The sequence below is a fragment of the Entelurus aequoreus genome, linkage group LG01, assembly GCF_033978785.1.
Source record: "Entelurus aequoreus isolate RoL-2023_Sb linkage group LG01, RoL_Eaeq_v1.1, whole genome shotgun sequence".
Taxonomy (NCBI): domain Eukaryota; kingdom Metazoa; phylum Chordata; class Actinopteri; order Syngnathiformes; family Syngnathidae; genus Entelurus; species Entelurus aequoreus.
Genome location: NC_084731.1, coordinates 75,415,163 through 75,442,400, shown reverse-complemented (window position 1 = coordinate 75,442,400; position 27,238 = coordinate 75,415,163). Strand labels below are relative to the sequence as shown.

General features: G+C 41.5%; 1 protein-coding gene across 1 annotated transcript in view; it reads left to right on the top strand.

Moving 5' to 3' along the window:
* Positions 1-27,238, top strand: part of plxna3 (plexin A3) — a 92,363-nt gene that overhangs the window by 13,227 nt on the left and 51,898 nt on the right. Inside the window, exons 2-6 of the mRNA XM_062058214.1 lie at positions 17,552-17,945; positions 18,044-18,234; positions 21,531-22,078; positions 22,153-22,317; positions 22,391-22,573. Of these exons, the coding sequence (XP_061914198.1) occupies positions 17,632-17,945; positions 18,044-18,234; positions 21,531-22,078; positions 22,153-22,317; positions 22,391-22,573 (1,401 nt within the window). The 5' untranslated portion in view covers positions 17,552-17,631. The remainder of the gene's footprint in view (positions 1-17,551; positions 17,946-18,043; positions 18,235-21,530; positions 22,079-22,152; positions 22,318-22,390; positions 22,574-27,238) is intronic.

Sequence of the window (27,238 nt, the reverse complement as noted above, 5' to 3'; positions counted from 1 at the left end):
TGGTACAGATTAGCATTAGCGGTTTTACATGGCAACTTCAACAACTCCAAGTTTGTTATTGAAAACTACAACTAAAATGCACGTTACTATCAAAGAGCTGGTGCGTAATAAGTACAATACTTACAGTATTGAAACTTTTTAGGGCGCAACAAAAAACTAAAAAAACACCATAAACTTTACACTACTGCCATCTAACGTCTTGGATTTGCAACTGTAATTGAGACTCAGAAATGTTACAATAAAACAAGATATAACAACTGGACAGCGGTTATCATGATCACCGATTTTTGAACATTTTCAATAAAAAGTGAGATTGTATTATAAAAAATAAATTAATATTTAATAATACACACAAAAGTATTGCAAATTGCCACTGTTGAGTACTGGTATCAATTCCCAGGTACCAGGAATTGGTACTGGTTCAAATGGCACTGTCAGGCAAAGTGGCTTGTCGTTACAACGCTTTACAGTAGGTGGCAGTATGCATTGTACTAGACCTGAGCCGATAGTCGATAAATCAATTTAATCGAACGATAAATGTAAATGAGCGGGATAATTTCGCCGTCGTCGATAATTTGGCGTGTTCCGTGTTTGTTTAGTTCGTCTCTCGCAAGCAAGAGTGTTCACTCTGTGCACAGACCTCGGCAGCTGAGTGCATTTGTTCGATAGCAGAATTGAAATGAACGGAGCGTATCCTCTTTGCAATTCACTATCTTTGTCTCTGTGGGCGGAGGCGGGGGCCGCTAGCTTAAACACACACACAGGATGCACAGACAGAGCCTCGCTAGCCACTCGTGAAAAGCACCGCCGTACTTGTCAACCTTCCCGCTATAGCCAGGGAATTCCGTGTTTTGTCCTTCTTTCCCGGCATCTTCCCGGTCCCATTTTTCCCCCCGGATTTTGCTCTCCACAAAAAAAGAAAAATACTCACGATACTGTAGCGACTCCGGGGTAGGCTGGTGAAAGTAGCACAGCGAGTTCCTCGTTACGGGATTCTATCAAATCAACAAGGTGAGAGAGCTGGGCGGACATGAAGACGACAGAAAAGACATCGCTGCCAAAAATCCAAACTTGTGTAAATATCTTGACGAATAGAAGACTTTTTATCTTTAGTTATTGAAAAGCAGGCAGCTGCTCACACTTCCTCTGACTCTGTAACACGGAGGAAGAAATGGCAGCTTGAAAAATGACTCAACTCTAAGTCCTGTGACTATTTTTATTATGCAATATAACAACTTTCCTCACTGGGAATCCTTACCTCGGACTTGCTAACTGCTGTGAATCCTTACCTTAGACCTGCTGGCTTCAATAAATCCTTACTTTAGACTTGCTAGCTGCTATAAATCCTTACTCTGGACTTGCTGGCTGCTATAATTCCTTACTTTAGACCTGCTAACTTCTATGAATCCTTACCCTAGACCTGCTAGCTTCTGTAAATCCTTACTTTAGACCTGCTGCCTCCAATAAATACTTACCTTAGACCTGCTGGCTCCAATAAATACTTACATTAGACCTGCTGGCTCCAATAAATCCTTACATTAGACCTGCTAGCTTCAAATGAATCCCTACTTTACACCTGCTAGCTTCTATAAATCATTACTTCAGACCTGGTAGCTGCTATAAATCCTTACTCTAGACTTGCTAGCTGCTATAATTTCTTACTTTAGACTTGTTAACTTCTATGAATCCTTACCCTAGACCTGCAAGCTTCTATAAATCATTACTTTAGACCTGCTAGCTTCTATAAATCATTACTTTAGACCTGCTAGCTGCTATAAATCCTTACTCTAGACTTGCTAGCTGCTATAAATCCTTACTCTAGACTTGCTAGCTGCTATAATTTCTTAATTTAGACCTGCTAACTGCTATGAATCCTTACCCTAGACCTGATAGCTTCTATAAATCATTACTTTAGACCTGCAAGCTGCTCTAAATCCTTAGCTTGGACCTGCTAACTTTTATAAATCCTTACCTTAGACTTGCTGGCTTCAATAAATCCTTACCTTAAACCTGCTAGCTTCAATGAATCCTTACCTTACACCTGCTAGCTTCTATAAATCATTACTTTAGACCTGCTAGCTGCTATAAATCCTTACTCTAGACTTGCTAGCTGCTATAATTACTTACTTTAGACCTGCTAACTTCTATAAATCCTTACCTTAGACCTGCTAGCTTGTATGAATCCTTACCTTAGACCTGTTAGTTTTTATAAGCCCTTACCTTACACCTGCTAGCTTCTATGAATCCTTACCTTAAACCTGCTAGCTTAATGAGTCCTTACTTTAGACTTGCTAACTGCTATAAATCCTTACTTTAGACCTGCTAGCTGCTATAAATCCTTACTTTAGACTTGCTAGCTGCTGTAAATCCTTACCTTAGACCTTCTAATTGCTGTGCATGCATTCAAGTGGATAGCACTGTGGTTATTTGACACGTTCATGTGATACGGGACATGTGTTCAAGTCTCGTCGTGGCCATTAATTGTTTTTTTAATTGATTTAACTGTGATTTTGTTATTTTATTTTTACCCTTTTCCTTGGGAAATGTCCCATTTTTAAAATCAAGGAAGTTCCGATCAGGGATTCATGCTGCCAATTCCGATCATCCATGAGTGAGATCAGCCGATACCAATCACATGTACTAACTGTAAATGTTACTTATTTATGGTGAGTGCTATTGATTGTTTAAAAATATCAGCACAATATCTAAACATGTTCCGTATTCTCCTTTATTGAATACAATTGTTTGAGCAAAACAAAGTCAATAGTATAAATGGGCCGATATGTTTTTTTTAGGGCAGAGACCAATTATTTAAAAGAAATGTCACTTTTCTCATGCAGGGCAAAAGGGCCGGTGCTTGACAATTGGTTATTACTATCAACTTTGCTAATAATTTTTATTTAGTAAATACTGGTATCATATGTGTAAATATTGTATTTGCAAATGTAGTTCTGTTGTAGTTGTAAAAAAAAGTCAGACACGATATACGTCAAAATGCCAAATATCGGCGTAGATAGTCGGCCAGGCCGATAATCAATCGGTCTGTAATTTTATATGTTATGATTAGGGCTGCAACAACTAATCGATTGAATCGATTATAAAAAATAGTTGGCGATTAATTTAGTCATCGATTCGTTGGATCTATGCTATGCGCATACGCAGAGGCAATTTTCTTTTATTTATTAAAAAAAAAATGTTTTATTTTATTTTATTTTTTATAAACCTTTATTTATGAACTGCAACATGTACAAACAGCTGAGAAACAATAATCAAAATAAGTATGGTGCCAGTATGCGGTTTTTTTTCAATAAAATACTGGAAAGGATAGAAATGTAGTCTGGACTCTCACTATTATGTTAGATCCACTAAGGACTGTACTTAGAGGGGGGGTTACCCACATATGCGATCCTCTCCAAGGTTTCTCATAGTCATTGACATCGACGTCCCTTATGTGGGCTCTGTACCGAGGATGTCGTTGTGGCTTGTGCAGCCCTTTGAGACTTTTGTGATTTAGGGCTATATAAATAAACATTGATTGATTGATTGATTGAGTTTGTCTCTTTTATCCGATTATTAATTGATTAATCGAAGTAATAATCGACAGATTAATCGATTATCAAATGAATCGTTATTTGCAGCCCTAGTTATGATTACGTTAATTTGGTCTCAAAATAATGCTGGCAATAATATAATTTATCTGCAATAATTTGTAGGACAATATATTGTCCAGGCATGCTTATTATGTCATCATGCTGTATCCACCAATGTAGGCGACGTGCCTATGTGGTGGCCATCTTGGCAGGGGCCACTTTCCCATTCAAGCTAATAAAATAATGTAAAATAACACCTATTGATCTAACCGTACATCGCATTTTGTTACCGTATGATGCCACGGTATGAAAAATTATTGTCACGGTTATTGTGACAAAAATTATCACGGTTATCATAATTATCGCAGTATTTTTAAATGTGCTAAAAAATTTCAAAAACTATTTATACTCAAATCTTTTAAACAAGTTTTATTTAAAAAAAACACACCACATTTAAAATGTATCTATGTATCTCAAGTAGAAAATTGAATGTTTATATGAAAGCAACACAAGCATTATAAACAAAGTAATATGGCAGAAACTAAATAATAACATAAATAAAAATACATGTGAAAATTGTGCAAGATGTCACCTAATGGCTATAAATTTATGTTAAAAAAAAACACGGTGTTTAATTTTTGATATCAATATAAAACACAAAGCAGTTTGACTAATGAAGATTGAGTCTAATAAACAAGCTTTGTTCTTCTCCAACAACCATGTGGTTTAGTGCAACAGTTTGGCCAACAGAAATAAACACAGTGATACCTTCTCACATCCAATACACTATCTTTGTGCCTCACTGACAATACAGCCTGCTTTAATTCAATGTGATGACAAAAGGTTTTAGCTAGTATTGATGTTATTTGAACACTGACAACGTTAGCAGTTAAATAAAGGAGGAGTGAGCATCCCAGTAAACAAACTCAAGACTTTATAAACAAGTTGTGACAACGTTCACGACACAACACCTGCTGCTTGTTTCCTCACATCATTAACTCGCAGTCACAGCAGCTGACGGACGCTGTATTGAGAAAATGAAAGCAACATCAAATATTTTTCTCCTCCAAGATATACTTTTAGTGTGGGACAAATGCGTCTGTCTCCAAAATTGTCCACACCTGACGTCATCTAATAACAGCAGTGCGCTCTTAAACGCACGCCGATACTCCACGGACGTACAAGTGAGTGGAACGAAGCAATCGGCCCCGTTTATTGGGAGGGAACATCTCCAGAGCAGTAAGCAGTGTTGCCTAAAATGCATTAATAAATGACGTTTTTTCGGGAATTAAAAATTTTAACGATATTACTAACCGTCTGGAGTTTTACCGCGGTTTATCATTATACCGTTAACCGTTACATTCCTATATATATATATGTCAATAAAAAATATATTTTGTAATAAATCACGATTTTTATTTGTAACTCTTAATTGATAAAAAAAAAATATATAGATATTTTTTTTCGATTAAAAAAAAAAAAAAAAGTATATATATAATTTTTCCCGTTTAAAAAAAAAAATAATCATATATGAATCATTACAAATAAAAATCGCGATTCATTCGAAAATCTATTTTTTTATTGACCCCCTTATAGGAATGTAACGGTAAACGGTATAATGATAAACCAAGTTTCAGCTTCTCCAGAACTCTGCAGCCCGGATAATCACCAGAACCCCTTCAATCCAGCACACCACTCCTGTTCTGCAGCAACTTCACTGGCTACCCATCAAACACCGTATCCACTTTAAAATAATTCTCCTCACTTTCAAAGCTATCCATAACCCCTCTCCGTCATATCTCTCTTGACCTGCTCCATGTCGCCACGCCCTCACGTTCCCTAAGATCCTCTTCATCCATCCATCTCACTGTCCCCTTATTTAAACTGTCCACCGTGGGTGCCCGAGCTTTCAGCCGCTCAGCCCCTCATCTTTGGAACTCATTACCACCAGACCTTCTTAACTTAGACACAATATTCCTCTTCAAATCAAGACTCAAAACACACCTATTCCTGACTGTTATTCATTGTAAATCTTATTTATCTTTGTTGTTGTTGTTTTTAGCCAATTTATTTTATTGTTTTGATTTTGTACTGTGTCCTTGAGTGCCCAGAAAGGCGCCTTATAAGTAAAATGTATTATTATTATTAAACCGCAGTATAAAAATTCCAGTTTACCGTTTAAATTTTTAATTGCCGAAAAAACGTAATTTATTATTTAAATCTGTCCTGTCCAGCGACTCAGGCAAATCATATTGTTGATGTACAGTAGATGATCATATCTGCTGTACACATTGACTTTAGAAAAGAGACTTGTTGGATACTTCTCTTGTTGCCTTATTTGTGTTTGACTTTATTAAATGGTTCGGTAGAATTTTATTAAACAAAACCAGTATTATAATTAATATAAACATTTATCAGTGCTGTTCATCTATTTTATGGAGGAATGTAGTTAATCCTAGAACTGGCACCCAAAGTTATTAAAAAATTATTGATTTTGAATCGAGAATCGTTCTGAATCGAGAATCGAATCGGGTGGTGCCCAAAGAATCACAGCCCTAGAAACTAGTTATATTGATGTCTATGCCCTACATCAGTGGTCCCCAACCACCGGGCCACGGCCCGGTACCGGTCCGTGGATCGATTGGTACCGGGCCGCACAAGAAATTAAAAAAAATAAAAATATATATATTTTTATTTTTTATTTTTTTATTAAATCAACATAAAAAACACAAGATACACTTACAATTAGTGCACCAACCCAAAAAACCTCCCTCCCCCATTTACACTCATTCACACTCATTCGCACAAAAGGGTTGTTTCTTTCTGTTTTTAATATTTCTGGTTCCTACATTATATATCAATATAGATCAATACAGTCTGCAGGGATACAGTCCGTAAGCACGCATGATTGTATTTTTTTATGACAAAAGAAAAAAAACAGATCCAGAAGTCCACAAAAAAGCACAGCAGAAGTCACGAAAGTGCCACCTCTTGTCACACAGTCCCAAAGGGACCCGAACCAAAAGGCAAAAAAAATAAAATAAATATATATATATATATATATATATATATATATATATATATATATATATATATATATATATATATATATATATATATATATATATATATATATAAATGGCGGCGCATGGCTATGGCTATGCTGCGGCTATGCTAACGCTCTTGGGAGTGTAGAGCGATTTGGCAAAAAACACCCGTCATTTCTGTCAATTTCATGGCTGGCTCAAAGCGTGAACACTCTGTGATCACATACGACCGACAGACAATTCTGGATGTGGATGGATCGGGTCGTTATAGACTGAAAGATGCATGTACGGTGGATCTCCTCGCTAGCATGGGAATACTTCGCGGACTACATCGAGCGGCCTTTGTAGCAGCAGAGTCAAGTGCTAGCGGTGACCGCCAATGAAGACGACGTAAGCGGTGCGAGCGGAAGCAGAAGCGGGGTTGCCGAGCGGGGCTAACAACAAAGAGAAAAACTAACCAAAGAAGCGTGGAGTCTCCGGGTAAGAAGCCATTTAAACTAGAACTAGCCGGCGTCAGGCTGGATAATCCCTGCACACATAGCAATTCTCTTAGAATAAAACACAACTCACATAATGTTTTTTCTTTTGTGACCGTGTCAGAGGCAGACATACATTGTACTGAGGTAGCTAACTATGATGCGTTCAGTTTATCGCAACATCAAGCAAACAATCTGAATATCCCCGTCGTATCAATTCCTAGATATGGTCGAAACTATTTAAAGTGCAATACGCATAATAAACGCAACATTATTAATATTGCTACTTCGGATAATTTCAACAAACAATCCTCAAAACAGCCCACTACCTATAATATGGGCTTTTTAAACATAAGATCATTATCTTCCAAAACGTTATTAGTTAATGAAGTCATTAGAGACAACAAACTTGACGTCGTTGGTCTCGCCGAGACCTGGCTCAAACCAGACGATTTTTTTGCGCTAAATGAGGCATCTCCTCCTAACTATACCAATACACATGTTGCCCGACCTCTTAAAAGGGGAGGGGGTGTCGCACTAATATACAATGAAAACTATAATCTTACACCTAACCTAAATAATAAATATAACTCGTTTAAGGTGCTCACTTTGAGGTTTGTCACACCGCTGCCTCTCCACCTGGCTGTTATCTACCGCCCCCCTGGGCCCTATTCGGACTTCATCAGCGAATTCTCAGAGTTTGCTGCTGATCTAGTGACGCACGCCGACAATATAATCATAATGGGGGACTTAAATATCCATATGAATACCCCATCGGACCCTCCATGCGTGGCGCTCCAGACTATAATTGATAGCTGTGGTCTTACACAAATAATAAATGAACCCACGCATCGCAACGGTAATACGATAGATCTGGTGCTTGTCAGGGGTGTTACCACCTCTAAAGTTACGATACTCCCGTACACTAAAGTAATGTCCGATCATTATCTTATAAAATTCGAAGTTCTGACTAATTGTCAACAAACTAATAATAATAATAATAACTACTATAGCAGCCGCAACATTAATGCTGCCACAACGACGACTCTTACTGACCTACTGCCTTCGGTAATGGCACCATTCCCAAATTATGTGGGCTCTATTGATAACCTCACTAACAACTTTAATGACGCCCTGCGCGACACCATTGATAGTGTAGCACCGCTAAAGCTAAAAAGGGCCCCTAAAAGGCGTACCCCGTGGTTTACAGAAGAAACTAAAGCCCAGAAATTATCATGTAGAAAGCTGGAACGCAAATGGCGTGCGACTAAACTTGAGGTTTTCCATCAAGCATGGTGTGATAGTTTAATAACTTATGCTTACCTCAGCTAAAGCTAAATATTACTCAAATCTCATCCACCTCAACAAAAATGATCCTAAATTTCTGTTTAGTACAGTAGCATCGCTAACCCAACAAGGGACTCCTCCCAGTAGCTCCACCCACACAGCAGATGACTTTATGAATTTCTTTAATAAGAAAATTGAAGTCATTAGAAAAGAGATTAAAGACAATGCATCTCAGCTACAACTGGGTTCTATTAACACAAATACGACTGTATATACAACGGATACCGCCCTCCAAAATAGTTTCTCTCTCTTTGATGAAATAACATTGGAGGAATTGTCAAAATGTGTAAATGGGACAAAACAAACAACATGTTTACTTGACCCAATTCCTGGGAAACTTATCAAGGAGCTTTTTGTATTATTAGGTCCATTAGTGTTAAATATTATAAACTTATTACTTTCCTCTGGCACTGTTCCCCTAGCATTCAAAAAAGCGGTTATTCATCCTCTACTCAAAAGACCTAACCTCGATCCTGATCTCCTGGTAAACTACCGGCCGGTGTCCCACCTTCCGTTTATCTCGAAAATCCTCGAAAAAATTGTAGCACAGCAGCTAAATGAACACTTAGCGTCTAACAATCTCTGTGAACCTTTTCAGTCCGGTTTCAGGGCAAATCATTCTACGGAGACAGCCCTCGCAAAAATGACTAATGATCTATTGCTAACGATGGATTCTGATGCGTCATCTATGTTGCTGCTTCTTGATCTTAGCGCCACTTTCGATACTGTTGATCATAATATTTTATTAGAGCGTATCAAAACGCGTATTGGGATGACAGACTTAGCCTTGTCTTGGTTTAACTCTTATCTTACTGACAGGATGCAGTGTGTCTCCCATAACAATGTGACCTCGGACTATGTTAAGGTAACGTGCGGAGTTCCCCAGGGTTCGGTTCTTGGCCCTGCACTCTTTAGTATTTACATGCTGCCGCTAGGTGACATCATACGCAAATACGGTGTTAGCTTTCACTGTTATGCTGATGACACCCAACTCTACATGCCCCTAAAGCTGACCAACACGCCGGATTGTAGTCAGCTGGAGGCGTGTCTTAATGAAATTAAACAATGGATGTCCGCTAACTTTTTGCAACTCAACGCTAAGAAAACGAAATGCTGATTATCGGTCCTGCTCAGCACCGACATCTATTTAATAATACCACCTTAACATTTGACAACCAAACAATTAAACAAGGCGACTCGGTAAAGAATCTGGGTATTATCTTCGACCCAACTCTCTCGTTTGAGTCACACATTAAGAGTGTTACTAAAACGGCCTTCTTTCACCTCCGTAATATCGCTAAAATTCGTTCCATTTTGTCCACAAGCGATGCTGAGATCATTATCCATGCGTTCGTTACATCTCGTCTCGATTACTGTAACGTTTTGTTTTCGGGCCTCCCTATGTCTAGCATTAAAAGATTACAGATGGTACAAAATGCGGCTGCTAGACTTTTGACAAAAACAAGAAAGTTTGATCATATTACGACTATACTGGCTCACTTGCACTGGCTTCCTGTGCACCTAAGATGCGACTTTAAGGTTTTACTACTTACGTATAAAATACTACACGGTCAAGCTCCTGCCTATCTTGACGATTGTATTGTACCATATGTCCCGGCAAAAAATCTGCGTTCAAAGAACTCCGGCTTATTAGTGATTCCCAGAGCCCAAAAAAAGTCTGCGGGCTATAGAGCGTTTTCTATTCGGGCTCCAATACTACGGAATGCCCTCCCGGTAAAAGTTAGAGATGCTACCTCAGTAGAAGCATTTAAGTCTCATCTTAAACCTCATTTGTATACTCTAGCCTTTAAATAGACTCCCTTTTTAGACCAGTTGATCTGCCGTTTCTTTTCTTTTCTTTTCTACTCTGCTCCCAACCCGGGGTGGACCGCTAGCCTGTTCATCGGATGGGGACATCTCTACGCTGCTGACCCGTCTCCACTCAGGATGGTTCCTGCTGGCCCCACCATGTACTGGACTTTCGCTGATGTGTTGGACTTTCACAATATTATGTCAGACCCACTCGACATCCATTGCTTTCGGTCTCCCCTAGAGGGGGGGGGTTACCCACATATGCGGTCCTCTCCAAGGTTTCTCATAGTCATTCACATTGACGTCCCACTGGGGTGAGTTTTCCTTGCCCGTATGTGGGCTCTGTACCGAGGATGTCATTGTGGCTTGTACAGCCCTTTGAGACACTTGTGATTTAGGGCTATATAAATAAACATTGATTGATTGATATATAATAACACATGAAAAGAAGAGGGAAACACAAAAGGATGACACAAGAGCACAGAGCTCCTGCCAACAGCTGCCACTACAGCGGCGCCATCTTGGAAAAATCAATTTGCTACCGCTTGTCCCTATCGGGGTCGCGGGATATGCTGGAGCCTATCTCAGCTGCATTCGGGCGGAAGGCATGTTATTGGCAAATTGCAATGTGCAAGACCACCAACTGCCAGAAAATGCAAATTTAAACTTTCGGATGTAAGCATGTGAAAATGTCATCAATCTTGTACCTTATTATTTTACATGTACTGTAGTGGGGCCCCCTCTTGTAAGCTATTACAGCTTCCTGGGGGGCCCCAGCTTGTAAGCTATTACAGCTTCCTGGGGGGCCCCCACTTGTAAGCCATTACAGCTTCCTGGGAGTTTATACAATTGTTAAGTGCATGGACTTTTTTAATGTTTTGTAAATAAAGAGAGAGGAGAGTTATCAATTTGTACATACCAAAATGATCAAATGCATATGCAATGGTGTAATAACATACATTTCATTTCATATCCACTGGAGGCAGCCATAACTGCGATGTGGCCCTCAATGAAAAGCAGTTTGACACCTCTGCCCTACGTCACAGGTGTCAAACTCAAGGCGCCACATCATTATATGTGGCCCGCGAAAGCCTGGAAAAAATGGGTTTCAATAAAATACTTTAAAACATTTTTTTTTACTAAATGCATTCGTTCTTTCAATTTTGACAGAAAAAAATGCATATTTGGTAACACTTTAGTATGGGGAACATATTCACCATTAATTAGTTGCTTATTAACATGCAAATTAGTAATATATTGGCTCTTAAATAGTCATTAAGTACTTATTAATGCCTTATTCTGCATGCCCTAACCAAATAACTCTAAATTAAGTCTTTGTTACTTAGAATATGTTCCCCATACTAAAGTGTTACCGCATATTTTAAACTTTAATATTATCTGATCATGCCAATGATATCATTATATATATTTGTGAGATAAAAACAAATAGTTAAATATCTGCTTGTCACCTTTATATATGATTTTTAAGCCAGTTATACATTAAAAAAATCAAATGCATATGCATTTTGATTAATCATGATTCATCACAGGTTATTACCCGCATGCATAATGTAAATTAATTTTTTAAAAGCGGCCATTACTGCCATGTGGCCCTGAATGAAAATGAGTTTGACGCCCCTGCCCTACGTCATGTGCACCCAGCCAGCCAGAGAATAAGAAGAAATAGCAGGAGGGGTCACTGTTGCTCCACAACCTTCATTTAAAAGCACTCATAGGCATGTTTTTTTTGCTTTCATTTCAGAAACATAACGTGGCCATACGTCATTGATGCAAAAAAAGAGACAAATGTACATATCTTTATATTTAACAATAGTAAAATTATGTTATTGTTGACGCTCTGACACCTGTTGCCTTTTACTTTAGTCTCAAACACACACACACACTCACTCAGACAGGACACGCTCAACAACCCAAAGGAAGCAATCACTTGGCTCCCTTCTCTTCCGCCCTTGATGACCTACGACCTCCAGCAGCAGTGTGTGTGTGTGTGTGTGTGTGTGTGTGTGTGTGTTTTGTCCTTTAAGTGCGTACAGCGAGGTGCAGTGGTATTTGGACAGTGCGAGACTTTTTTGGGGTTTATGCATCAACGGTCATACGCTAGATATGTTTGTCAGTTGGCTAGCGGGGTGTGTGTGCTGACTTAAGCCACTCCCGTGGCTGCTGCCATAGCAACCGTCGCTTGCCAGATTTTTACAAGCACTTTCCTTCGTGGCGTGTCTCCAGTCGAGCCTCACGGTCCCAATTGACTCGGCGTGCTACCAACCAATCAGAGAGCGGTGCGAAACAAACAACTAGGAAGCGGGTTGGGGTCGTTTCCATGGTGACAGAGGTCACTCCCCAGAAGGACTGCTGCGTTTTTCCACCCACGAGACCGTAATGTATCTGTGGCGCGAAATGACATCACTATCTGATTTGCATAATCAGTACGAGTGAGAACGATTTAGTTTGATTCCGATTCTTGGGGTGACGATTCGATTTAGAATCGATTCTCGTTCCAGCATGTGTCAAACAGATTTTCACAATAAAATAAAAACTTTTCAAAACAGGTAACAGAAGCTCCTCTTGGCACAGTGAACAATTTAGGATGGCCTACAAATATTTTAAAAAATTGCTTCTTGAAAATTTGGAATCGATTCAGAAACGTTATAAATAAGAATCACGAATCAGATTTTTTCCTTAATTATTAGCCTTGACGTAGAACGTCCTGAACTTGCAATATTTTACGACGGAGCTTGTGCGACGTCATGTGCTGTGATATTTGAATGTTTTACTCATGTTTTGTGTAAAACAAATATCTTACATAATATTAAAGAGAACAAGGATATAAAAATGAACAAGGATATAAAAATGAACAAGGGGTAGATTTAAAAAAAATCAGCGAGTGTTATTGCCACAATTTCAAACACTTTCACTTTTCTGTCATAACAATGAATGGCACACGGGGGCGCCACTGACTTCCATCGCATAGTTTTTTGGTTTTTTTTAAACGAGTCTTAACTAAAATGTATATCTGCAGCCTAACAAATGGTAGACTTTTAAATTGTCAGTATTGTGAATTTATGTATTTGATTTCCGGACTATAGGGCGTATATAAGCCACACCCACAAAATTTTTGAAGAAAAAAAATCAATTTCCATATATTTGCCGCACCGGACTTCAAGCCGCAGATATATACATTGTGAAATTAGTTATTTACACACAAAAAATTGTCAACGTTTCTTCGCATGCTTTAATTGTTTCCAAACGGTGTCTGTAACATGGCAGTAAAACGGCTGTTCAAACAAAACAGAAGTCATCGTCATGGACCCACTAGCTGCGCAAGCTGGCTCTCCAATCAGCTAAACAGACTCAGTAACACCACAGTGACGTTTTGGTTTACTGAGGAATTTGTGAAACTGAAACAGTAAAGAGAATACCATTGTAAGTTAATAATACTAACACAGACTAATGTAAACGTGTCAGCATATTAACTATTGCTAATGACGTTAGCTACCCATTACCTCCCTGCTTGGCACTCAGCATCAAGGGTTGGAATTGGGGGTTAAAGCACCAAAAATGATTCCCGGGCGCGGCCACCGCTGCTGCCCACTGCTCCCTTCACCTCCCAGGGGGTTGATCTAGGGTGATGGGTCAAATGCAGAGAATAATTTCGCCACACCTAGTGTGTGTGTGACAATCATTGGGACTTTAACTTCATCACATTACAATAGCATGTACAAATATGCATGAAAACACTCCTACAGACATCACACATGGGAAGGTTTATTTAGTATGAATTGTTTTAGTTGTATTGTAAAACTTACAAATGTTGCTTGGAGTGATGAATGAAAAATCAGTGCGAGTAGAAATGCTATGGACGACGAGAAGACAAAATGACACTTGTGCTTCCGTCTAAACAGAAGGGCACTGCAGCACCTGCAATGAGCGAACTTGTCCAAAAGATGGCAACATAGCACAAACAATAACACCATTTCAATGTCGTAGCATGTTTTTGTTTTTTTAAACTATTTGCATTGTGGCCATCAGCGGGGAAAAAAAATTGTAAATTAGCCGCACCTTTTTATAAGCCGCATGGTTCAAAGCGTCGGGAAAAAGTAGCGGCTTGTAGTCTGGAATTTACGGTAAATAAAGCAGTAAAAGAGATTGATCGTTCAAGTGTCTGTACAGATATGTACGTACGTTTTCTAAACAAATACTGTATTCTTAAATAACATTTGTTTTGTTTGTAATCGTTTATATGACATTTTTATGTGAATAAAGATGACAATAAAAGGGAAACCGTTGCAATAGTGACGGCCTGCACGAATGTAACTTCCGGAAAAAAATAAGTTGACAGGAAGGGATGTCGTCTTTGCACATGTGCAGACCAATCGCCTTTCGCCCGATTGTAGCTGAGATAGGCTCCAGCGCCCCCCGCAACCCCGAAGGGAATAAGCGGTAGAAAATGGATGGATGGATGGATAGACCAATCGGGTCGTGACACTCACTACTGCTCGGTGTAGCTCATCAGGTGTCTTTGTGTCCCCGCCCACTCCTTTTCCTATTGACCAATCACATGGCACGTGTGCTTCCTGGCTCGCAAAGCCGCTAGCAGGCTAATTCACACCAAGAACAAGAAAATGAGGTCACAAAGAAAACCACTGGCCCACCTACTCAGTGGCCTAGTGGTTAGAGTGTCTGCCCTGAGATCGGTAGGTTGCGAGTTCAAACCCCGGCCGAGTCATACCAAAGACTATAAAAATGGGACCCATTACCTCCCTGCTTGGCACTCAGCATGAAGGGTTGGAATTGGGGGTTAAATCACCAAAAATTATTCCCGGGCGCGGCCACCGCTGCTGCTCACTGCTACCCTCACCTCTCAGGGGGTGATCAAGGGTGATAGGTCAAATGCAGAGAATAATTTCGCCACACCTCGTGTGTGTGTGACAATCATTGGTACTTAAGTACTTTAACAAAGAAGCCATTCTCCGAGCTCCTACGCTAATTGCTTTGCTAACTCTTTTGGTGTCCAAACCTTTGTCATTTGGTGACTTTCAAATGTTTTTTCTTTCTGTTTATAGGACACAAAAAAGTCAGTAAGTTTTGCCAGACAGCTAAAATAGCATAAAAAACACCATCTCCATTTATGTTTTCTTACTTGATAACATTTTTCTAAAAACATCTTGTAATTTTTTTTTTTCCGTTTGTATTTTTTTAGAGTGACCCTGATCCTTCGTTAATGTTTGACGCGGACCGCATGAAAAAAAAAAAAAAAAGCTGGCAGACTTCGGACACTTGATAGTTAGCATTTGCGCACGTAGCATGTGTCAGCGTCGCACGTGTTGACTTCCATTGCAATCTTGATGATTAGCGGCTAATGAGACGCCATCCACCGAGTCGCACTAATAAAGTTTTACTTCAGCAGTGGCCATGACCGCGCACACACACACACACACACACACACACACACACACACACACACACACACGTACACACTCTGCAAAGAAGCAGTGAAAGATCAGCACATTAGCTAATTAGCCTGCTGAGCTAAGGGGGCCCGACAGAGGGGAGGGGTCGACAGATGGACCTATGTGTGTGTGTGTGTGTGTGTGTGTGTGTGTGTGTGTGTGTGTGTGTGTGTGTGTGTGTGTGTGTGTGTGTGTGTGTGTGTGTGTGTGTGCGTGTGTGTGTGTGTGTGTTTCCTTGAAGTGCTCTTCAGTTTCACTTGACCATCCATCATCTTGCACACATACAGCCAACCTTTGAAAACGTAGTGAGGACATGAGGGGAAGTAGGACCCTTCCTGTCTCCGGCCACATCCTCCTGTTTCTGGTGGGGGATACCGAGGTGTCCCCAGTCCAGCTGTGAGACAGAGTCCCTCCTAGCTAGTGAGGGTCTGAGAAAGTCAGGAAAGATACAATATTGTCTCTTTTAATCCGCCATGTTGACCCTTTTTGACCCCCCCTTTAAAAATCACAAGCTCCAATAAACACACAACAAAGACACATTGTTTACTGAGTAGGACACAAACTCATCGCTTGCGTGTGATGGCGATGGGGGTGGTTACTGTGGTAACAGAGCAGACATTAGTTGAGTTGAGGCAAGTGATCAATGACGATTGATTGTGGAATCTTCAAGTCTTGAAGCGCTATTTGGCTGCAGCCAGCAGAGGCGCTGTTGGTTTCATTCCCGTCTGCTGTGCTAATCGATACAAAGTGGAACCCTGATTTACCAACTTACGGTATTAACTGGACTATAGAGCGCACCGGTCTATAAACCGCACCCACTAAATTTTCAGAAGAAACAATATTTTTGCATACATTATCCACACCGGACTATAAGCCACAGATATGTACGTTTTGAAATGAGTTATTTACACAGAAATATTCTGTAAATGTTTATTTACATACCTTATTTGTTTCCAAATGGTGTCTGTAACGGGGCAGTAAAACGGCTGGTCAAACAAAACAGAAGTCATCGTCATGGACCCACTAGCTGCGCAAGCTAGCTCTTCAATCAGCTAAACAGACTCAGTAACTCCACGGTGACGTTTTGGTGAATTTACTGCGGAATTTGTGAAACTGAAAGAGTAAAAATAATGCCATTGTAAGTTAATAATACTAACACAGACTCATGTAAAAGGGTTAGCATATTAGCTAAAGCTAGTGAAGCTAGTTTCATTACATTACGATAGCACGTGTAAATATGCATGAAAACGTTCCTCCTGACATCAGACATGGAACGGTTTAGTAAGTACGAATTGTTTTAGTTATATTGTAAAACTTACAAACGTTGCTTGGAGTGATGAAGGAAGAATCCATACGAGTCGAAACGCTATGGACGGCTAGAAGACGGAACGGCACTTCTACTTCCGGTTCAAAGCTTTAAACAGCAAGAATTCACTTTCAAGATGGTGCCATAGCTCAAACAATAACTCACCTTTTCAGTGTCTTTGCAGGTGTTTCATGAAAACTATTTGCTTTATGGGTCCTCAGCGGAAAAAAAATCCATTAATCAGCCGCACCGTTGTGTAAGCCGCAGGGTGCAAAGCGTAGGAAAAATCTAGGGATTCACGGTAGTAGTGTGCTGTGCAGCAATTGACATGGAGGGCTCTGCCTGCTTTTTGCCTGAGTTTGTAAATAGAGTTTTCACTGTATGTCAATAACTCAGGAATTCTAATAATATTCAACAGATTTTATGAAAGGTTTCTAGATAAATGCTGGTGTTCATTGTTATGAAAACACAATCGACTAATGGCAGCCATCTTCTTTTCTGACAGTCATGACTTGCTGACACGCATCATCCACCCGTGGACAGCTCCTCTTTCCTCTTCTCTCCTTCCCTCCACCGCTTCCCGCCATGTTCTCCTCTCCTCTCCACCTCCTGCTCTCCTCAGTCTCGCTCCTCCTGCTCCCCTCCCCCCTCCGCTCTGCTCCGGCGGCGCCTCCTCCCCCCCTGGTGGCGGCGGGTGGCAGGGTTGCGTACCAGGTGTTTGACGCCTCCCTCACCCACCTGACCGTCCACAAGAGGACGGGCGAGGTCTTTGTCGGAGCCGTCAACCGCGTGCTCAAACTGTCGGCCAACCTGACCGAGATGAGGAGTCACATGACCGGACCGGTGGAGGACAACGCCAAGTGTTACCCCCCACCCAGCGTCAGGGCCTGCGCTCACCGGTCAGTCTCGCATGGTGGTCTCGCATGGTGGTCTCTCCTGGCGGTCTCCGCTGTCTTGTCTTCTTACCATGTGTGTGTGTGTGTGTGTGTTGGGTCAGCCTGGAGTCGCTGGACAACGTGAACAAGCTCCTTCTGGTGGACTACACCGGCAACCGACTGGTGGCGTGCGGCTCCATCTGGCAGGGCGTCTGCCAGTTCCTCCGACTGGAGGACCTCTTCAAACTGGGGGAACCTCACCACCGCAAGGAGCACTACCTGTCTGGCGCCAGAGAGGCTGACGGGATGGCAGGTAGGCGGGGCTTCCCGTGTCAACATGGCCGTGTCTCAAGTCGCGCACTTCCAGTGGGCCGGAACGGTACTTGCACACTTCCATACCCGCACTGCCTAGTACATGCCGGTGTCTATGCACTTATGTACTCAAAATGTTAAGAGTATGTATGGAAGTGTGCAATTTGAGACGCAACCTTACACTTGGGTGCGTTCACACTGACAGGTACACTAAATGTTGAGTGTACGAAAGTGCGCAAACTGAAACACTACTAATGCCAGGCCGTACACTTAAATATGTGTACTATGTACAATTTGTACAAAATGTTAAGTATAAGTATGTAAGTGTGCAAAGTGACTCACTACGAGCACCAGAGTGTACACTTGAAAATGTGTACTATGTACACTTTGTACAAAAAGTTAAGTGTAAGTATGTAAGTGCATGAAGTAAAACACTACGAACGCCAGGGCGTACACTTAAAAATGTGTACTCTGTACATTTTGTACAAAACTCTGAGTGTAAGTGTGTAAGTGCGCAAAGGGAAACACTAACGTAAGGGTGTACACTTGAAAATGTGTACTATGTGTACATAGTACACATGTACAAAATGTTAAGTGTAAGTATGTAAGTATGCGAAGTGAAACACTACTAATGCCTGGGCGTACACTCGTATGTGTGTACTAAGTATACTTTGTAAAAAATGCTAATTTTTTAAACATTTAAACTTTTGTACTATGTACAAAATGCTAAGTGTACGTATGTAAGTGCGCAAAGTGAAACACTATGAACGCCAGGGCGTACACTTAAACATTTGTACTATGTACACTTTGTACAAAATGCTAACTGTAAGTGTGCAAAGTGAAACACTACTAACGCCAGGGCATACACTTAAATATGATGTACACTTTGTAAAAAATGCTAATTATCTAAACATTTGTACTATGTACAAAATGCTAAGTGTAAGTATGTAAGTGCGCAAAGTGAAAAACTACTAACGCCAGGGTGTACACTTAAACATTTGTACTACGTACACTTTGTACAAAATGCTAAGTGTTAGTATGTAAGTGTGCAAAGTGAAACACTACTAACGCCAGGGCGTACACTTAAATATAATGTGCACTTTGTACAAAATGCTAAATGTAAGTGCGCAAAGTGAAACACTACCAACGCCAGGACGTACACTTTTAAATATATGCACTATGTACACTTTGTACAAATTGCTAAGTGTTAGTATGTAAGTGTGCGAAGTGAAACACTACTAATGCCAGGGCGTACACTTAAATATATGCACTATGTACACTTTGTACAAATTGCTAAGTGTCAGTACGAAAGCGTGTGAAATGAAACACGACTAACGCCAGGGCGTACACTTAAATATGTGCACTTTGTACACTTTGTACAAAATACTAAGTGTAAGTATGTAAGTGTGCAAAATGAAACCCTACTAACGCCAGAGCGTACACTTAAATATATGCACTTTGTACAAAATGCTAAGTGTAAGTATGTAAGTGCGCTAAAGGCCTACTGAAATGAATTTTTTTTTTTAAACGGGGATAGCAGATCCATTCTATGTGTCATACTTGATCATTTCGCGATATTGCCATATTTTTTCTGAAAGGATTTAGTAGAGAACAACGACGATAAAGGTCGCAACTTTTGGTCGCTGATAAAAAAAAGCCTTGCCTGTACCGGAAGTAGCGTGACGTCACCGGAGGAAGGACTCCTCACATTTTCCCATTGTTTACAATGCAGCGAGAGAGATTCGGACCGAGAAAGCAACGATTACCCCATTAATTTGAGCGAGGATGAAAGATTCGTGGATGAAGAAAGTGAGAGTGAAGGACTACAGTGCAGTGCAGGACGTATTTTTTTTCGCTCTGACCGTAACTTAGGTACAAGGGTTCATTGGAATCCACACTTTCTCCTTTTTCTATTGTAGATCACGGATTTGTATTTTAAACCACCTCGGATACTATATCCTCTTGAAAATGAGAGTCAAGAACGCGAAATGGACATTCACAGTGACTTTTATCTCCACGACAATACATCGGCGAAGCTCTTTAGCTACTGAGCTAACGTGATAGCATCGGGCTCAAATGCAGAAAGAAACAAAATAAATAAATCCCTGACTGGAAGGATAGACAGAAGATCAACAATACTATTAAACCATGGACATGTAAATACACGGTTAATAATTCCCAGCTTGGCGAAGCTTAACAATGCTGTTGCTAACGACGCCATTGAAGCTAACTTAGCAACGGGACCTCACAGAGCTATGATAAAAACATTAGCGCTCCACCTACGCCAGCCAGCCCTCATCTGCTCATCAACACCCGTGCTCACCTGCGTTCCAGCGATCGACGGAAGGACGAAGGACTTCACCCGATCATCGATGCGGTCGGCGGCTAGCGTCGGCTAGCGCGTCTGCTATCCAAGTCAAAGTCCTCCTGGTTGTGTTGCTACAGCCAGCCACTAATACACCGATCCCATCTACAACTTTCTTCTTTGCAGTCTTCATTGTTTATCAAACAAATTGCAAAAGATTCACCAACACAGATGTTCAGAATACTGTGGAATTTTAAGATGAAAACAGAGCTTTTTTGTATTGGATTCAATGGGGTTCCAATACTTCCGTTTAACTAGTGACGTCACGCGCATACGTCATCATATATAGACGTTTTCAACCGGAAGTTTAGCGGGAAATTTAAAATTGCACTTTATAAGTTAACCCGGCCGTATTGGCATGTGTTGCAATGTTAAGATTTCATCTGTGATATATAAACTATCAGACTGCGTGGTCGGTAGTAGTGGGTTTCAGTAGGCCTTTAAAAGTGAAACACTACGAAGGCCAGGGCGTACACTTAAATATGTGCACTATGTACACTTTTTACAAAATGCTAAGTGTAAGTGTGCAAAATGAAACACGACTAACGCCAGGGCGTACACTTAAATATGTGCACTTTGTACACTTTGTACAAAATGCTAAGTGTAAGTATGTAAGTGTGCAAAATGAAACACTACTAACGCCAGGGCGTACACTAAAATATGTGCACTTTGTACAAAATGCTAAGTGTAAGTGTGCAAAATGAAACACTACTAACGCCAGGGCGTACACTTAAATATATGCACTTTGTACTAAGTGAAATACTACGAATGCCAGGGCGTGCACCTAAATATGTGCACTATGTGCACTTTGTACAAAATGCTAAGTGTAAGTATGTAATTGTGCGAAGTGCACGAGCCCTGGTCACATCCCGCACTTGACCCTGAGGTGTGAGTCTGTCATCACCGCGGTCACCAACGTCTCGCCCCCGCAGGCGTGGTCGTTGGCGAGGACGACTGGACGAGCGACCCCAAGAGGAAGAAGGTGGCGAGGGGCGGCAGCCGCCTCTTCATCGGCGCCGCCATCGACGGAAAGTCCGAGTACTTCCCCACGCTGTCCAGTAGGAAGCTGGTGGCCGACGAGGAGAGCGTCAACATGTTCTCGCTGGTCTACCAGGACGAGTTTGTGTCCTCGCAGATCAAGATCCCGTCCGACACGCTGTCCCTCTACCCGGCCTTCGACATCTACTACGTCTACGGCTTCTCCAGCCGCACCTACGTCTACTTCCTGACGCTGCAGCTGGACACGCAGCTGACGCAGATGGACGCTGGCGGGGAGAAGTTCTTCACCTCCAAGATCGTGAGGATGTGCTCCGACGACACCGAGTTCTACTCCTACGTGGAGTTCCCTCTGGGGTGCACCAAGGACGGCGTGGAATACCGACTGGTCCAGGCCGCCTACAAGCAGAAACCCGGACGACGTCTGGCTCAGGCGCTCGGCCTGTCAGAGGAGGACGACGTCTTGTTCGTCATCTTCTCCCAGGTGAGTGACCCGTGACCTGGTTGTGTCCTCCAAAGATGGCCGCTCTAACCAAGCCTGGCTGGTGTCGTCTCTAGGGTCAGAAGAACCGCTCCAACCCGCCCAGAGAGACGCTGCTGTGCCTGTTCACGCTGCACGACATCAACCTGGCCATGAGGGAGAGGATACGCTCCTGCTACCGCGGCGAGGGGCGGCTCTCGTTGCCGTGGTTACTCAACAAGGAGCTGCCCTGCATCCACACGGTCAGTCGGCCTTTGCCTGCAGCCGTCCCTTAAAGGGCTGGTGGCGCCAGTCGCTCACTCGCCGTCTTAACAGCCCAAGCAGATCGGAGACGACTTCTGCGGCCTGGTGTTGAATCAGCCGCTGGGCGGTCTGCGAGTCATCGAGGGCAGCCCGCTGTTTGAGGACCGCACTGAGGGCATGGGCGCGGTGGCGGCGTACACGTACGGCGAGCACACGGTGGTTTTCGTGGGGACACGCAGCGGTCAACTGAAGAAGGTAAGAGCTCTGAGGATGATTGATGATTATTATTAGTGTTTGACACTAAGTCACACTAGAGGAAATGCAGTGGAGCTCAATACATGGCAAGCTAGCTGAACTACTGTATTTTCCGGACTATAGAGCGCACCGGCATATAAGCTGCACCCACTACATTTTAGGGGGAAAAAATAAGTTTCCGTATATTAGCCGCACCGGACTATAGGCCGCACCCACTAGATTTTTGAGGGAAAAACATTATTCCATATATTAGCAGCACCAGACTATAAGGAGCATACACAACATTTTAGAAGAAAACATTATTTTCCTTACATTAGCCACACCAGACTATAAGCCGCACCCACTAAATTTTAGGAGGAAAAACATGTTTTCACATATTAGCCCCACCAGACTATAAGCCGCGCCCACCAAATTTTAGAAGAAAAAAAATGTCTCTAAATATTAGCCGCACCAGACAATAAGCCGCACCCACTTAATTTTAGAGGAAAAAACATGTTTCCATATATTATTAGCTGCACCAGACTATAAGCCGCACCCACAAAATTTTAGAAGAAAAAAACATTGCTCCATATATTAGTCGTACCAGACTATAAGCTGCACCCACTACATTTTAGAAGAAAAAACATTTCTCTATATATTAGCCGCACCAGACTATAAGCCGCGGCCACTAAATTTTAGAGGAAAAAACATGTTTCCATATATTATTAGCTGCACCAGACTATAAGCCGCACCCACAAAATTTTGGAAGAAAAAACATTGCTCCATATATTAGCTGTACCAGACTATAAGCCGCACCCACTAAATTTTAGAAGAAAAAACATTTCTCCATATATTTGCTGCACCAGACTATCAGCCGCACCCGCTAAATTTTAGAAGAAAAATAATTGTTCGTTATATTAGTCGCACCAGACTATAAGCCGCAGATATATACAGTATGTTGTGAAATTAGTTATTTACACAGAAATATTCTGTAAATGTTTATTTACATACCTTAATTGTTTCCAAACGGTGTCTGTAACGCGGCAGTAAAACGGCTGATCAAGCAAAACAGAAGTCATCGTCATGGACCCACTAGCTGTGCAAGCCGGCTCTCCAATCAGCTAAACAGACTCAATAACTCCAAGGTGAAGTTTTAGTGAATTTACCGAGGAATTTGTGAAACTGAAACAATACAAAAAGAATGCCATTGTAAGTTAATAATACTAACACAGACACTTGTAAACGTGTTAGCATATTAACTCATGCTAACGACGCGTAGATCCTTCACTCATCACTCCAAGCAATGTTAAGTTTTACAATATAACTAAAAAAATTCTTACTTACTAAATCATCCCATGTGTGTTTTCATGCATATTTGTACATGCTATCGTAATGAAGCTTCATACGTACGTGCTATCGTAACGAAGCTTCATTACGATAGCACGTACAATTATGCATGAAAACACACATGGGATGGTTTAGTAAGTAAGAATTTTTTAAGTTATATTGTAAAACTTAACATTGCTTGGAGTGATGAGTGAAGGATCTACGCGGGTAGAAACGCTATAGACGATTGGAAAACAGAACGGCATTTCTACTTCCGGTTCAAGGCTTTATACACTTGTCGGCATTCACCCAGCAGCATCTGCTTCGAGCGAACTCGTCAAAAAGATGGCGCCATAGCACAAACAACACACCATTTAAGTGTCTTTGCATGTGTTTATTAAAAACCATTTGCTTTAAGGCTGCCAGCAAAGAAAAATTCATAAATTAGCCGCAGGGTTCAGAGCATAGGTAAAAAGTAGCGGCTTATAGTCCGGATTTTACGCTAACATGTTAGCTTTGCGTTATAGCTGAAAAAGCACATTGGTGTCATATCTAATAGTACAGTGGAACCTCAATTTACGAACTCAATTGGTTCTTGAACATGGTTCATAAATTGAAAAGTTGGCATTGTAAAGCAGAGTACATGGTAAACATGAGTATTTTGGCCGTAGCCTAAAAAAAAAGTCCATATTTAGTAAAAGGACGCACACTTTGAAGACACTAATGTACAGTCGTGATCAAAAGTTTAAATACACTTGTAAAGAACATAATGTCATGGCTGTCTTGAGTTTCCAATAATTTCTACATCTCTTATTTTTTGGTGATAGAGTGATTGGAGCACATACTTGTTGGTCACAAAAAACATTCATGAAGTTTGGTTCTTTTATGAATTTATTATGGGTCTACTCAAAATGTGACCACATCTGCTGGGTCAAAAGTATACATACAGCAATGGTAATATTTGGTTACATGTCCCTTGGCAAGCTTCGCTGCAATAAGGCGCTTTTGGTTGCAATCCACAAGCTTCTGCTTGAATTTTTGACCACTCCTTTTGACAAAATCGGTGCAGTTCAGCTAAATTTGTTGGTTGTCTGACATGGACTTGTTTCTTCAGCATTGGCCACACGTTTAAGTCAGGACTTTAGGAAGGCCATTCTAAAACCTTAATTCTAGCCTGATTTAGCTATTCCTTTACCACTTTTGACATGTGTTTGGGGTCATTGTCCTGTTGGAACACCCAACTGTGCCCAAGACCCAACCTCCAGGCTGATGATTTTAGGTTGTCCTGAAGAATTTGGAGGTAATCCTCCTTTTTCATTGTCCCATTTACTCTCTGTAAAGCACCAGTTGCATTGGCAGCAAAACAGGCCAAGAGCATAATACTGCCACCACCATGTTTGACGGTAGGAATTGGTGTTCCTGGGATTAAAGGCCTCACCTTTTGTCCTCCAAACATATTGCTGGGTATTGTGGCCAAACAGTTCAATTTTTGTTTCATCTGACCACAGAAATTTCCTCCAGACGGTCTTATCTTTTTTTATAAATTCCTAAAAGAACCAAACTTCATGAATGTTTTTTGTGACCAACAAGTATGTGCTCCAATCACTCTATCACAAAAAAATAAGAGTTGTAGAAATTATTGGAAACTCAACTTATGTTCCTTACAAGTATATGTAAACTTTTGACCACGACTGTATATCAAGCGAACATAATAAAGGGGTAATGGATTATCACTCTCATTATTATCAAAACAACACAACAACAAGGCAAGCTGAACTGTCAATGCGCACACACACACACTCCAAAACATTAACAACCATGTTGCTACAAAGATCAATAAAATTGTCAAAACTTCTTTACTTCGCTGGCGGCGAATGTTTTTAGCATGCACCCCAAAACAAGAGGTGAACACATTTTAGGCAGAGCCTTGATGCAGAGAAGAAAGAAAGGGGGCAGTGCTAAGTTCGCGAATAGTGGTGGTGCGTAAATCGAGGTTCCACTGTGTTTCTCATGTTGGGGAAAAAAAAATGTATTCGGTGGCAGAGGGGTTAGTGCGTCTGCCTCACAATACGAAGGTCCTGAGTAGTCGTGAGTTCAATCCCGGCCTCGGGATCTTTCTGTGTGGAGTTTGCATGTTCTCCCCGTGACTGCGTGGGTTCCCTCCGGGTACTCCGGCTTCCTCCCACCTCCAAAGACATGCACCTGGGGATAGGTTGATTGGCAACACTAAATTGGCCCTAGTGTGTGAATGTGAGTGTGAATATTGTTTGTCTATCTGTGTTGGCCCTGTGATGAGGTGGCGACTTGTCCAGGGTGTACCCCGCCTCCCGCCCGATTGTAGCTGAGATAGGCTCCAGCGCCCCCCGCGACCCCGAAGGGAATAAGCGGTAGAAAATGGATGGGATGGATGGATGGATAAAAAAATAACTTTTTAAAGCACTTGGGATATCCCTGCTTTACTGTATGTGCGCAAACGTGCCACTTGGTCATGTGACATCATGACGGGCTGTCATGGCGTCCATGAAGTCGATGCCAAACTAGTCACGGCACTTCTACTCTACTATCAGCTGATTGCCTCAGACGGGGTGTGCCTGTGCCTGTGCGTGTGCGTGTGTGTGTGTGCGCGCTCATCTTTTCAAAACAAACAACACGGGGGAGAGAGGAGACACGCTGCGTTGACCACACACACACACACACTGCTTGTATAATTGTGCGAATCAACATCAGCCGTCTCCATCGTCTCCATGACAACGGCGATCACATTCATTTGCGCGATTTGACGAGCTTGCAAAGACTTTCCTTCTGCTCCCCGCTAGGCCAGCATTAGCAGGGTAGCGCTATCTAACGTGTGGCAGTCACACAACAGTTAGTATTTCCTCCCGTGTTCACTTTTAGACAGGGTGTGTCAGCCCACTGACCACACACTCACACACACACACACACACACACACACACACACACACACTCACAGCACGAATTGCTTAGTTTTCCATTCAGACCACACACTTTTATGACTGCGTGTGCATGTCTGCGTTTGTGTGTCCTTGGGGACACTGTTTATGGATTTGAAAACGGACAGAGGAAAAACGAGCAAAGAGGACGAAATTAACACAATTTGTGTGTGTGAGAGGAAGATTTATTGCTCGCACACACACAGTAAATTGTTAGGTTTTGCTACAGCTTCATACATGATGAGTATGTCATATCACTGCACATAATCATGCTAGCTCGCTAAGGGATGCTGGTGTTTATAGTATGGAGGTTAATTTGTGTCTTTATTGCAAAAGTTTTTTTTCCCACTGAATTTATGTCACTGAAATTTTTAACATCAAATTATGCTGACAATTTAGTTCAATAAAA